The sequence below is a fragment of the Sceloporus occidentalis genome, unplaced genomic scaffold (genome assembly GCF_023333645.1).
Source record: "Sceloporus occidentalis isolate IW3139 unplaced genomic scaffold, rSceOcc1.0.p SCAF_1, whole genome shotgun sequence".
Lineage (NCBI taxonomy): Eukaryota > Metazoa > Chordata > Lepidosauria > Squamata > Phrynosomatidae > Sceloporus > Sceloporus occidentalis.
The window spans coordinates 74,847,230-74,862,214 of NW_028316981.1; the positions used below are offsets into that span (position 1 = coordinate 74,847,230).

General features: G+C 42.3%; 1 protein-coding gene across 2 annotated transcripts in view; it reads left to right on the forward strand.

Annotated features, from left to right (window-relative positions):
• CACNA2D2 (calcium voltage-gated channel auxiliary subunit alpha2delta 2) overlaps nucleotides 1–14,985 on the forward strand; it is an 823,310-nt gene that overhangs the window by 729,187 nt on the left and 79,138 nt on the right. For both annotated transcript variants that reach the window (XM_089525311.1, XM_089525321.1), the window contains exons 15-18: nucleotides 5,673–5,762; nucleotides 6,356–6,427; nucleotides 12,095–12,169; nucleotides 12,694–12,768. In XM_089525311.1, the coding sequence (XP_089381437.1) occupies nucleotides 5,673–5,762; nucleotides 6,356–6,427; nucleotides 12,095–12,169; nucleotides 12,694–12,768 (312 nt within the window). The remainder of the gene's footprint in view (nucleotides 1–5,672; nucleotides 5,763–6,355; nucleotides 6,428–12,094; nucleotides 12,170–12,693; nucleotides 12,769–14,985) is intronic.

Here is a 14,985-nt window from a genome sequence, read left to right on the forward strand (position 1 = left end):
CCTAAGGGTGGGGCAAAAAGACCTCCAGAAACATTCAGTGACACATAATGTTGAAAGACTGAAGGGTAATCCAAACCAGAGGTTTTGTTGCAATGTCCTTCACAGTTCACTGGAAACAAAATTCCACACTTGTGATCCAAGTGGGCACAACTTGGATCAATGCACAACAACACTACCCACCCAAAAATATGCCCGCCTTTTTCTTAATTGCCACCTCCTGACTTGACACAAGATATTCCATGCTCTCTCAATCCCTGCTTCTTGTTTATGGGGAGTTGAAGATGTTCTTGGAAGAAAGAAAGAGGGAGTAAACACAAGCAATGAACAGGGCTGAGCACCATAATGTAAAAATCATTGGAGTTGCTCTCACTTTTGGTACCTATTGTGGACATGACACGCAGGATGAAAACCTACATGACAATGACTTTGTATGTTGTGAAGCTCCACTACTATATAGTGCTGAATTTAACTTTAATATTGGGGGAGGGGGTATTGTAGCACTGAAATGACCCCATTTAATCATTGATTCACCATTTTCAAATCTGTCTTCTTCTGTGTTCTGTTGCATCCTCTGCTTTACCTGTATTGTGTCTTTATATAGCAGATACAGTGAGCTGTAAATGGATTGCTGTGAATGAGGATTCCACCTTTCCATTGTGATCAGAGTAAATAATTCCTGTTAGGCCACCAAAAATCATAGTTCAGAATAGGGAAAGAGGAAGGAGAGGCCAGTAAATGAGGGAGACACGGTCATCTTATCACTGCAAATGACATCAGACTCCTCCTCCCCCCACAATAAAAAGCAATACTTTATGGCTGGAAGAAAACACATTGATAAATGTCATTGCCTCAACCCATTTTATTTTAAATTGTTGAGTTTATCGCAGCATGAAAAAAACCTAAAGTTGATGTTGGGAAATGAGGCTGAACAAATCGGAACAAGGAGGGTATCATTTGGATTGCTAGAAAGAAAGCATGGCAATACCTCTGTCTGGATTCCCTCTGGATGGGGGGGGGGGGAATGAAGGCAACCAGGTGGAAGGAGGAATGGAAAGAAGCAGCTACAAAAAAGAGAAGAAGGAGGCAGTGAAACATAGCTATTTTAAAAAGAGACTGAAAGCTGGTCATAGAAATCAGTGGAGAAATCAAAGACTTTAATGTTGACAGATGAAACTGAGCATAAGAGGCTCCACCACCATCTCAAATATTATCATATTAGAGGTAGGGACATTCACTTTAAAAGCCTGAAGTGGAATGGTTGTGCTCAGAAGCCATAAAATATTGACTGACGATGGTGGGAGCCAAGATTAGAACGCAGTACCTAAACCTACAAGCCTTCTCAGAACTCGAAAAGAAACCTTAAAAAATGTATTAGTTAGTTAGAATTAGCCCACTCCCAAAAGCAATGTCTTATTGCTGCTGTTAACAAGGTTTTAAGAAATAATTGGTTGGGATTACTTTTTTGGTGTTTTTCAATTTTAGGGTTGTTTTTTTCCAGATCAATTTAAATAGTAAGATAATAACCTAATTTTGGGAAGCATCTCCTTAGAATGCACCAGGATAATTTTTTTAAGTAGCTTCTTGTGATGCCCATTATGGGTTGTTTTTTTAATTCCTTTTTTTGAAGGAAAAAAACTGGGGGGAAATAGCCTAAAGTTAAAAAGCATTTTCTTTAAATGCCTGCAAGAAAGCCTTTTTTAACCTCAGAAGAATTATGAATGAACATCCGTTACTTGTCACATGCAAAAATACTGTATAACAATTTTCCTAATTGCTAAGATATTTTCTTGTTGTTGTTGTTTTGCAAAAGGAACATTGTTATGCACTTGTAGGCTGTTGGAGGTAACCTGAATTACTTGCAATGTGTTATTTCCAAACTCTGGGCTTTCTACCCGGCACCATTTTGTCCTAAGAGTTCTCTTATTCATAATTCAGACTAAGGAATGGGCTAACCATCTAGTTCTGTTAGATTTCAGTTTTAAAAAAACAAGCAAAAAGGTACAATTGAGATTTGGTGCAGAGCTTTATGCAGCAAAGCATGAGAAAACAGTAAGACCAGCCACACCAACCCGCACTCATGTGTATTAGCCCAGTAAAAGATGAAACAGTCTTCATTTAAAATAACATTAAAAAAATTACTCACAAATCTTGTGCATAGTTCATATACACAGGCACAGCTTCGAGATGAGGATAAAAAGGAAGTAGAAAGTGTACATGTTACTTAGTAGAAAGTATTTAAAAGAAACAAGAAATTACCACAAACATGCATACCTAAGGTCCTTGAAAGTCTCAGCATGCAAAAGTTGCTATACTCAACAAATTCCAGGGGGTTGGAACTTCTTCACAAATGGTTTTTCCACAAATGGTTAGGCAATGGGAAAATCCAAACAGGGCTGTGTACGTTCTGTAGTTGTGAATGCTTCAGAAACTTTCAAGTGCTGTGTGATAAAACAATGGCGGGATACAGACGGGCAAAAAGGGGTGTATTCATGATGTCATGAAGGTAGAGCCTTCAGACGGGCCTTACCTGAATGCCGCCATGAACACGCCCCCCGCACGCCCCAAGCGGGAAGAGGCGGCATTAAAAAGGTGCTGCTTTTCTCCGCTTCTTTTCCGTTTGATGCGCAGCTGCGCAGCTCCATCTGTAAGCTGCTGCACCGGTACGCCAGAATTGCTACGCCGCTAATTTAAGTTGCCCATTTAAAAGCTCTGTGTCTGCTGCGTCGCATAATGAGTCGGGGTCCTGGAACATGCGCAGTTTGCAGTCAGGCTTTAATTGCAGCGTCAGCTGCCATGCAGGTGTGGAAGCTGCAGCACAGCTGCAGCGTATTTTAAGACTCGTAACCCTAACCCTAACCCTAACCCTAACCCTAGAGCAACATGTACGCATGCGCTGCTTGGAAAGTTTGGACTTTAAAGTGAGCCCCTACACACATTCCTGTGCCATTTTCATCTAACAATAAAAACCCCTAAAACTGTAAATATTTACATATGTACAAGGGAGGTGATGGGGGATGGCAGGGGGACAGCGGTGGCAGCGGCGACAGCTGTGGCTGTGCATTGCAGATTCAGCAGGAGCGCGGGGACCAAAGGAGAGGAGGCATCCATGATGCTGGTGACACTGGCAAAGTGCAAGCGGGCAAGGATGCCAACACCAGCTGATCACCAGCTGGCAGGAGACCACCATTGTTCTTGGGCAGAGCGGGGAAAAAAGTTTTAAAGGGGCTTGGGCACTTTAAATGTGCCCATAGGCTTTCTGCCGCCGCTGCTTAGCGCTGCAGCTGCGCAGCTGCGCATCCGCCAGCCGGCAAAGGAAAAAAAAAAAGCCCCGTTTTTGGCCGCCCGTGAGGAAGCTGCCTCTCTCTTTGCAGCGTCCTCCGAGGCGGCGGTTTGGAAACTGCGGGTCAGAAACGGCCCCAGGTGAGGCGTCTTCACTGCCCCCCATGTGGAAGCCCCATCTCCTGAGCCACGCCCCCGGGGTGGGCGGTCTGGAGGCTCCGTATTCAGCAGAATACACCTCCAAGACGTCTTCCCCTGCCCGTTTGTATCCCGCCCATGTAACTATTCACCTTACTTCTCAGAAAAATTCCCACACACTCTTTGCATTGTTTCTCTTGAAATTGAAGTGGTTAGTGGCTTAGCAAGGCAAGCAACACTACAGGAGAGGACAGTGGGGAGGAGAGAGAAGTGGAGAACTCTTTATTTTTCAGTGAGCCCTAAGCTTCTGCAGTTCTTTAAGAAGTACAGTCCAAGTCTATATGGAAGTAAGCCCTCACTAGCTTTTATTTTTCCATACTCCTGGAAGGAAATGCCAACATGGGCCCTTTACTGTATCTCATACATTTTATCTATCTTATGGTAAAACTTATTTATAAGCTGGTCAGTGGCCATAATAAATTATTGATTGATTGAAGGCCAACATGGGTTGACTTGGAGGTAAGTCCCACTGATTTTAACAGGACTTACTCCCAGGTAAAATTGGAATACGATTCCCATGTCTTGGTGAATTTGGGAGATGGAAAGGGACTTTCTGCCACATAGGAGAGGATTGAAAAAAGAATTGCTGCTTTGAAATATACAAGTAAAGGTTTCTTCTTTTATGGAGAGAAAATCCATTACAGTACTACTTGGAAGTAAACCCCATTCACTTGAATCAAACCTACTGTCTCCTGCACTCAGAAGATGCCCCCTTCCAAGAATAAGCAAGGGGGTTATGGTGGGAAGCTGTTGTTCCATATGTTGGCTCCCCTGGCACACATCACCAAAAAAAGTGGACTTTCATGACCAACATTTGTGGCCATTGGAATGGTACGGAGGCTGGACTTTGCTAATGAGGCAGAACATCACTAGTATGGGAGGGGAACAAAGGAAGCAAGATGCCAAAACATACACCCTAAAAAAAAAGACAGTCACTGAAAGTAAGTCACCTTTTAAAGGGGGGGCAGATGACTGTAGATTGCTGAAATAATAAACCATGAATGTGGATTGTTGTTTGCACTGTGGAAGCGGAAGTTTAAGAGATGAAAGATGAGGCATTACCAGAAAGTGACATCATGACTTTAACCCTGCATGAATGGATGCATAGTAGAAAGGATTTCACACCTACAGAGAACCTAGGCTTGAATTATATGAGGTCCCCAATGTGTGCATGGTGAGGGGATGAGAACAAGGAAGTGAATGAGCTTTGTGAAAGAGCCACTCAGGATTTAGAATGGCATGACTCCTTTGCTTTCCCACATCAAACATTGAGTGGCACTGTAATATGAAACAAGGAAATTTTTTAATACTTTTTGCTTACAAGCAAAAATTATGAATTTTGACCTACATTGTGAAGAATATTTGGAAAGACCATTAGACAGTGGGGACTGGAGCAGACAAGGCTTGTTCAGGGGATGCTGTTGGCTCTTAGACTACTGTTGGTTCTTAGGTTTCTGGTTGCCAAAGGCAATGGAGAGACTTAACAGACCCAGCAGTTGCTTCTATTTATCAAAAACATTTATCACACTCAAAGCTCATCTGAATTGGCAAAAAGCCTCAAGATTTAGCATGCATTGTACTTGTACTGATCATGTTTCCCCAAAATGATGTACCTCCTGTCCTACTGTATTCTACATGAATTTCCAAGGCCAGCTATGACTTTTGGAACCCAGGACAGGAGTCAATTTATTTTTACTCCTGAGAAATTCCAATGGAGGCAAGAACTAATGCTGAGATCTGGCTCCATGGTCTCATCTGGGTGGTGGCTTTGAAAACTTCTTGAATGGGGGTATGGCACCTTTCTTTCCTCAGTATATTTCTGGGGAGGGGAGGAGACCCAGCCCACATTGCACTCCAGGCAGGAAGACACAAGAAGGAAGAGCCACTATGTGTTAGGCATGTTTGGATGTGGGAGCAGGCCCAACTGTGCCAAGGCATGATATCAAGACTGCTGCATCACAGGATTTTTTGCTAGTATGAAGGAGCCCCCTGACAATTTTTAACACTATCCCTATAGCCTCTTTTAACATTTAAGAGAAACAAAGCTTGAGCTGATCTAGCATTATCAAATCATCACCTTCACCTCCCTTACCTTAAGAGTAATACCATAATATGTATGCATCACTATATAGTATATGTCCTCCTACCAAGTGAATATGTGTATATAATTTTTCATCTCCTTCTCTTCCCTCCAGGAATACCTGGATGTTCTAGGAAGGCCAATGGTCTTGGCAGGAAACAAGGCAAAACAGGTTCAGTGGACCAACGCCTATCAGGATGCTTTGGTAAGGAGGGAAGAAAAGCTATGTCAGAGATCCAACATATGAAAACAAAATAAGGCACCAAAAGTCAGAGAGAGAGAGAGAGATTTAAAATTTAAAAAAATCTAGTCTTGTTACATGTGTACATGTACTAATTCTAAAAGGAAGGTCTAGCTGTTCTTCAGTGTCACAAGATGTATTGCAAGCTCACCCAACTGCTTTTGTCCTATAGTTGGACAGTAATAGTTCTTTAGTGCTGTTCATAAAACCTTACCAAATGCCCCAAAGGGCCCTCTTGATCTCCTTTCTGATTGGCCTTGTACAATCCCGTAATTGGCCAGGAAAACAAATTTTTGCTTTTCTGATAAGATCCATAAATCTCAATGCAATTTAGATAAGATTGCTCGTTTTCACTTTCCCCAACTCCTTCCGTGACTTCCTTCAGTGACTGAAGTCCAGCATTTCTAGTTTGATTTCTTCCCCAGTTTCATTCAGATAACAAACATTGACTACTACAGTCTACAACAGTATCCATGAAAGATGTCATTACACCTTCTGTGCTGACTATTCTCCTACAGATAGTTATTCCATTTACCATATTTTCTTGCTTTGCATAGGGTCTAGGCTTGGTGGTGACGGGCACTCTACCAGTGTTCAATCTCACTGAGGATGGCAGTGGTGAAAAGAAGGTATGTTTTCATCTTACAGGGTGCTCTCACTTGAATTTGGGCCTATAGTTTATTTTAAATTTGTTTAATCCATTCAGATTAGAGGTCCACAACTGTTAGTTAAATTAGCTGCTGTGAAGAGGGTGTATGCATGAATGAATGAGTGGGGCTGGGGATTGCGTGGCTAAGGGCCATTGGTGCCCAAACTTGGAAATACTGTCTGGGTCTTCTGGAAGTTGAAGTCCAACAACATCTGAAGAACCAAGTTTGGAAACTACGGCTCGTTACAAACGGGCACTTTAGTATGCGCTCCGTGCGTGCTAGGGTTAAAAAGGGGCATCCTTTCCGGATGCCCCCAACCCTAGGACGCACGGAGCGTGCACAAAATGACGGTGGCCGTTCCACACGGCCGCCGCCATGAGAACGTCACGACCGCGCCGCCTCTATACGGGGCGGCACGGAAGTGACGTCCTCGCTCCGCGCCAGGGCATCTAGTGCGCCCTTAGCGCGGAGCAGGAAGGAGCTCCGTTTCGGAGCTCCTTCCCGGTTTGGTCCGCTGGGCGCAGCCTTCAGATGGCTGCACCCAGCGGACCAAAGGAGAAAGGGGCCAAGCGGCCCCTTTCTCCTCCTCCCCGCCGCCGCGGGTGTCCTTGGGGCTTGAAGCCCCAAGGACACCCCTTTTCGGGCTGCGGGGAAGGGGCCTTTTGCCGCTTCTCCACAGCCTGAAAAGCGGCGGATCAGGGCCTCAGCAGCTGCCGTTCTGGCCGCTGAGGCCCCGATACACCGGGGAAAGGGGCGGGTGCAGCCCGCCCCAAACAGGCGGTCTGTAACCCGCCTACAAGACTTCATAAAGGTTTGTTTTATTCTGCCTTCCATGCAGTTGGCATCCTAATAGCTGTTATGGGGGGGGGGGGGGCTTTCAAATGCTGTGAGGTCATCTTGAAATTATTGCTGAATCAACCCTAGATAGGATCCAATCCAGTTTTATGCCATGAAAAATCAACAGACATGTAGGTTGGCAGGATTTTTTTTTCCTGGAGCCATTCAGCTCATCACCTCGCAACCACCATCTTATCCTTTATGCAGTGTTTTTGCTCTGACTCCTCTTCATCAAACTAAGCCCAAGGGCTGTATGCCTAAATGAGGCAGCATTTATTTTGTGGCTTTTGAAGGTAGCTGAAGTCAAGGGTGACAGCAAAGCATATATTCTACCTTCATACACAGGAACCTAGGATGTATCTTCAATGCAGAAGTAAAGCCTTTTGCCACTACTTTAACTGTTATGACTCCATCCTGTGAAATACTGGGATTTGTTTTTTGGTGAGGTATTCAGCCCAATCTGTCAGAGAGCTCTGTTTCCTTACCAAACTACAAATCTCGGGATTCTGTAGTACCCATCATGGCAACTAAAGAGGTAGCAGACTGCTTTATTTCTGCAGTGTGGATATAGTCCTAGTCACATTTTCATTGGGGCAAGTAGTAGGGGAACTGTGCCATTTATAATACAGTGGATCCTTGTTATACGCTGGGCTTTGGTTCCATGATCCCTCATGGATAACAAAATCTGTGGGTGCTCTAATCCCATTAAATATAATGACATAGCAAAATGGTGTCCCTTATAAAAATGGAAAATCAAGTTTGATATTTGAAATGTATACTTTGTTGGAACATTTTCAAACCATGGATATTTGAATCCATGTATAAAAAAATCTGTGTATAAGAAGGGCCAGCTGTAGATGTTATAGAGAATACTTAGTGCTGTAACAGAAACAGACTCTGACATAGATTAACTGCCTGGTAATGTAGAGGCAAAATAGAGGCAAAGTCAAAATTCCCAAGACTAGGGCTTGGAGTGAATGCTTTGTGCTTGCTAAACAGCTACATGGTCAAAATGTTCCAGGACATCTGGATGGGAAAATACTGAAAGTCTTATATGAGCCCCATCAGCTTTCTAGAGGAGCAGGTGGTAATATAATATCGACAGCAAGAGTGATAGCTATATCTTAAGTATTTCAAGAGAATTTTCCACACCTTATAATGGCAGCTGACTACCAAAAGCAAACAAGCGCCAATAAATAGATCACAAATGCTTCCTATCTCCCCAGTGAGTAGAATCACAGCGTGTGTCCACAGTTTGTCTCATCTGCCTTATGCTCCTGTTTGTTTAGATTTATTAGCAGTAATAGACCTGCCATGGCATTCTATGTCAGCTTGTTTTTAAGCAGGCAATGATCTGTTTCTGAGCTAGGTAAGTGACAAGGCCAAAGACCAAGCCATTTATTCTCCAGGGAGACTGGTTATTGCCTCATAAAGCAGCATAGAAGCTCCATTGCAGCAATTATCTCACGCTGTGCATTGTAACATTTGATATGATGCTTGTTTGTATTTGCAGGTGCAGGCAAAAGAAGGATATACTTATCTTACTTACCTTAAAGAGGCATGCAGTTAGGGTTGGGTTCCTTGAGAGGGGACTGACTTTAATGAGTTCAAGCAACATTGGAAAATGCCTTTTTCTCTCTATACTCCATGGAACCTGGGATCAGCTGGCTTTAGATACATACCAGAAGACATTACCAGACATCTGTTGCCCTCTTGGAGCCTTTAGTCCCAAGCAAGATCCAGTATCTCTGATATACTTGAAGTACTGCACTTAATATTTTGTACTAATAAAGTGAGAGATAAATTCCCTTGTTAATGCAAATAAGATAGTTGCCGGACTGCCTACTGGTTACACTGTGCAGGACAGGGCATTAGTTTTCAGCTTGAAAAGTTATCTGACTTTCCAGTGTGGTTTCTGATTGCAGAAGCTATCTCTCTTTGCTGTTCTCATTGAGGCAAAGGGCCTTTTCACCATATACAATTGAGGCACCATGATTCCACTTTAACTGCTGGGTCTATGTCCTATGGAGTCCTGGGATTTGCAGTAGAGAGGGGCATTTAGAATTCTCAGCCAGAGAGTGCCTCTTATGCCTCTGATCAAACTATAAACCCCAAAATCCTATAGAATGGAGTCATGGCAGTTAAAGTGGAATCATCATGATATAACTGCATAGTATGTACGGGCCCAAAGTCTAGTGCACACAACACTGAAGATTTTGATATTGTAGGGTTGCCAGGTTAAATGCAAGATGAGGCTCTTGTGACTTTAACCCCAAATAGATTGGGAAGCAAGATGAGTACTGTGGCAAGGTACTTCTTACCTTTCAAATTCACACTTTCAGCTACAGCCATTCTTTCCCAACATGGGTCTGTCCTCTCCTGTGGAGAGTGGGGGAGCAGATGCAGAGGCACTGATGATGTTTGGTGTTTCTCTTCCCACTCTCCACTGGGGAGGCAAGAGCTGTGTAAGGGGAGAATGGCTACAGATGAAAGTTCTAGTCTGAAAGGTAAAGGAAGGCAGGTACCTCTGTCCATCATGGAAGAATATTATGGTACCTCCTCCTGTTTCTGGGATTAAAGTTAACAGGACTCATTCCTGTATCCAACCTGGCAACTCTATGACATTGCTGGACTTGGTTGTATGTGTCTGGTAGTTTCTTCCATCACAATCCCCATAATCAGGAGGACGCCTAAGTTTACAGAAGTCTTCCCCTGGTTCTCCAGACAGTGCTTAGTACATGGAAGGCTCACATTACTTCCACATGGAACTCTTAATATACATGATGCACCATTCATCATGGCCATTTCACAAGGCCCTTCTAATCTGAATGCAAAAGCTAAGCAGGCTTGGGTCTGTCAGTACTTGGATGGTAAGTGACTAGTGATCTCCAGGTAGGAATGAATTCTCCAGGCAGGAATGAATCCTGCCTGAATCCTGGACAGCCATTGCTTTGTGCTGCCAATATAGGACCAATGTGTGAGTTACAATAAAGCAGCCCTCTTTCCTCCATTCTTCCTTTTTAATGATGATAAATCTATTTTGCTGGAAAGATGTGGGTCAGAAGTATTAGTAGTAATAGTAGTCTGAATTCTATTGGTTAACCCAGTTAAAGTAGACTCTTTAGATCAGTCCTGAAAAATAGCAAAATCTGGACTAAGCAAATGCAGATGAGAAACCACCCAGGTTCAAGGGCTTACCCAGTAGACAATGATCACTAATTAAGCAGACACTAATCCTCTTTGCATATCCTCTCACCCTGAGGCCTTGCCATCAACAACAGAGCAATACACAGATTAACAGGGAGATCGCTCCTCCCTACCCAGGGCCACACAGTGTGTGTGTGTGTATCCAACTCTCTTCCAGATCAGCATTTTCTGAAGATGCCAGCCACAAATGCTGGTGAAACGTTAGGAATAAACTCCTCTAAAACATGGCCATGGAGCCTGAAAAACCCACAAAAACTATTCCATAACTCTTTATTCCCAAAGATTTGGGCAATGGTTTCAATGACCACTGGTGTGGATGGGATATGGTGACTTCACAATGAAACAGATAGCATGGGCACATAAAGGGTGCCATGTTAAAGTTCCACAAGCTACAGAAAACAGAACAGCAATGACACATACCAAAGCAGACTCAGTCTTCTTCTGTTCATGGGTAAAGCATCTTCATCCTGTGGGAAAAAGCAGTAGACATCACGCAACACAATGCAGATTTCAGGTTAAGATTGGATCTAATCTCAGAGAATTTTAAATAATGAAAATTCATAGTTGCAAGTGAAAGGTAACAATCAGTAGTATACAATTCTGAAATCAGCCTTTCTACGAGGGTTTTCGCTTCATTGCCAGTATAGCTGGACTGAATCCCCCACTGTTCTCATTTTACAAGAGATCTTAATCACACTGTATAGAGAAGCAGCTGAGTTCAGTAGTGAGGAATGGGCAGAAAAGGGCATATCCTGTAGTGCTGCTACAAAGGGCCAAAGCAGAAAACAAGTGATGGGTGATGGACTTAACTGTGCTGAAGTTCTGGCCCAAAGTAAGCCACTACATGCCATTTTCAGGCTATTGGCACCAATATTCCACTCTTTGATTTCTTCCTTAGGGGATTGTTGGAAAATTCCTGTGTCCTTTGAGAATCTGCAGTACAGATTTCCTTTCCTCTTGCAGTATTTGACAGATCTCTTGAGAGTTCTAGGATATTACTGACATCCTTTTCACTTGATACTAATAAACACCAAGTGACACCTTAATTTGCTTACTGGGTGATATTAGTACACCACATATGTTGATGTAGACCTGGAAATGCTCAAGCAAATAGTTTCACCATATCATCATTGTACTCCATTTGCAATTCCAAGATGAATGGGAACAGTCAGAAAACCAACATGTACAAGTTTTTGTACATTCTCTTACATGAAAGAGAGTAATAAGTTCCTATTACCAGACACTTTATACCACAAGTTTTTAAACAATTTAAAACTAAAGAATAAATGTATATGAAAACAGAGATACAGAAAGGTGTTGTATCTTCTTGTGTGTAAATGAGAGAACAAGAGAACGTACTTGAATATAGAGAAGTTAATAGAGTGGCAGGCTAAGGTGGTTAATATGTGAAGTATGGGAAGAAAAAGTCTACCCAATTTATTTTTCTTCCATAAGTGTTAGAATTTTGCAAATAACTAGGCCATGATACTTTCTGTCTTCCTCTTCAGGAGAAAGATAAAAGAGTAAAGCAGAGGCTACATATGTCAACATAGTATGATTTCAAATTAAAAACAACTTTCTTTGTTGTTTGTGTGTTTTCAGAACCAGCTCATCCTGGGTGTTGTGGGAATCGATGTGGCTCTGAATGACATCAAAAAGCTGACACCACGATACAATGTGCGTAGAGATTAGATGTCTTTCCCTTACACCCTTCAGCCTCCCTGAAGACTCAGCTACAAGAGAGTAAAGCAAGCAGACAAGGAAGGAAGGAAGGGGGGACATCTTTGAGAATTAGCTTGAAGTTTACTTTTGCACAGAATTCTCCAAGTTACTTCTTTTAACTTTACCTCAAGATCATTCTCTTCTGTTGAAAGTCATCAACTTTCTAGCATGAATTGAATTGGAAATGCTCTCCTTTGGTTTAGAACACCTTATAGAGATTTACAGTGCAATCCTATACATTTCCACTGAGAAGTAAGTCCCACTGAATTTAGTAATGCTTACTCTCAAGTAAATGGCTATAGGATTGTAGCCTTCCTCTGTCCTTGGGTTCTGCACTGGAGGAATAGATAGTCCAGAAGTCTGTGAACAGAATCTGCAGCAGTGGTTTGGGAGTTGCTCTGATGCAATTCAATTCTTTACTTTTGAACTATATTTTGTTCCTCTTCAGAAAGAACTTGTCTTTTTGTCTTCTAATCCAGCTAGGGGCTAATGGCTATATGTTCGCTATTGATTTGAATGGATACGTATTGCTACACCCAAATCTACGACCTCTGGTAAGAACACTGTTTTTTTTTCCCCTTTTTTCACGCACCATCACTGATGAAAGATTATGCACATTTTCATCCCATTGATCTCACAGAGGCCGGAATTCTGGTATGGACATACACATCCTTATGCATGTGGATGTCCTTTTTGAGGTACTGCAGGGTTAATATTCTCTTGCTTTTGAGTGGCGGGGGAGACTAACTTTAGTAGACCCATTCAGTCAACTGAGTCAACATACAGGTAAATGCCCACTGATTCAATGGGTCTATTGTAATTAGGAGTGACATGTAGAGTAGGAATTAGTTTACTGAATGTGCCAACCAGAATATGCCAAGTGCTCATACTGATATAAGAGCTCATCATTAACTGCATATTGTGATGTTCAGACTTTGTATGCCAGTTACTCTGGTGCTAGAACCACAATGGGAATCATGATGATGTTGTTGGGCTGCAACTCCCATCCACCTAAGCTAGCATAGCCAAATATGAGGAATGCTGGGAGCTATAGTCTAACAACATCTAGAGGGCTGCATGCTTCCCACAACTGCTCTAGAGGGTGAATGTTTCTTGTCATTTATTCTGCATATAGTTGGGATCGGATAGTGTAACTCAGCCTGAGGAAAAACAGCTTATCTGGAAGCTGTTTCCAATGGCACTGGAATGGCCCCCTGAACTATAGAACCCCAGTGGCACAGGAAACAAAGGAACAAGGTTTGGGCCACAGGGCTCTTAATTCAAACTTTATGGCATCTGTCAATTATGACTACCTGTACATCTAGATCGGTATAATCATCTGATCTGACAACTGTGACCTCTATTGTTCATTCTCTGTGTTTATATTTACACCGTATGATTGTTCTAATCTAACTGATAAGCAATGACTGAAAGAGACTGAGCAGGATCAATTCTATACATTCAGGAACTGAATGAATCTAGTTTTCAGCTAATTATTCACCACTTTAGAGTTAAGGCCGGTTTACTGCACTTAATGCAGAGCAGGAAATGGTGTTCTTCTCAGCTGAAAAGCCCTAATTGGCCATTTTGGGGAATATGATCTATGAACTTTCCTTCCATTTCTAGCAGGTATAGACAAAAATGAGCTGAACCCCTTGTATGAAAGATTAGCTCCTTGGGATAGTAAGAAAAAGGAAAAATGTGAATGAGGAAACCCCAGCTAATTTATTTCTGGAGATGCTCTGTGTCCATCAGGGTGGGACAAGTCAAAAGGGCTTCCAACTTGAATACAGGTCAGATAAATTGTTCATTAGAAGGCCAGCCAAGAATTAAGGCACTGAGAAATAGCAACAATCAGAGTGAGATATGTTTCATTGGCAGAAATGTCCAACTCAGTAGATCAGCATTATTAATAGACAAGTGATGTGGCAGAGATAGATGGAAGTCACAGCTATTTGCTAAGTCACCTCAGTTCCACTCTGATCAATAACAAATGGCTCATTAGTGTAACACCACTGGCACCACCTAGAGCTTCCTTTTTCTCTGTGTGTTTTGCATGAATTTGCCCAACCTCTGAGAAAGACCCTCCCTTCAAGGCAAGGCACTACTATTTTCTGACATAGACAACCCTTGATAAAGAGCTCTCTTGTCACATACATTATGTGTTTCTGGACACTCGAGGTTTTCTCTGCGAATAGTCTTGTTTTGTTTCTGAAAAGCATCAACCAACTCCTGCCTTTGGCAGTGTGTGATAGATGTGTTGATGGAACACTGAGGAGGAGAGCAGGGATAGAATTGATTACCAGTTTCTTGTCCCTTGGAGCATTATAATAAAAGAATGAAACCATGATTCAGAAGTGATTGGTAGTATTCTACAAAGCAGGATGATCAAATTCTATCCAGACCTAACAGAATTGATCTATTTTCTACTGTGGATATTTTCCCTACAGAAAAATCAGTAAAGGGTTATTATCTTATTTGTAGCTGCAGAGTATTTGACATGCAAAAACGTGTTCCGGCATTTCCAGGACAGGTTCTGTCATGAACAAAATGTCTTTTGACATCTTGACCTGTTAGATTTTGCCCCAAGTCCCATCCTGACTGCACTGATTAGAAAAATCCAGTGAATGATGAACAAGATGAAGACTTCAGCTAAACTTCCCTTAGCTTTATATGTTTTCATGACAGTCTGAAGCTCTATGTTTTTATTTCCTTAATTCAAATTAAAGAATGAAGAGGAATTCTCTCCATCCTCTCCCCACAGTCAGAAG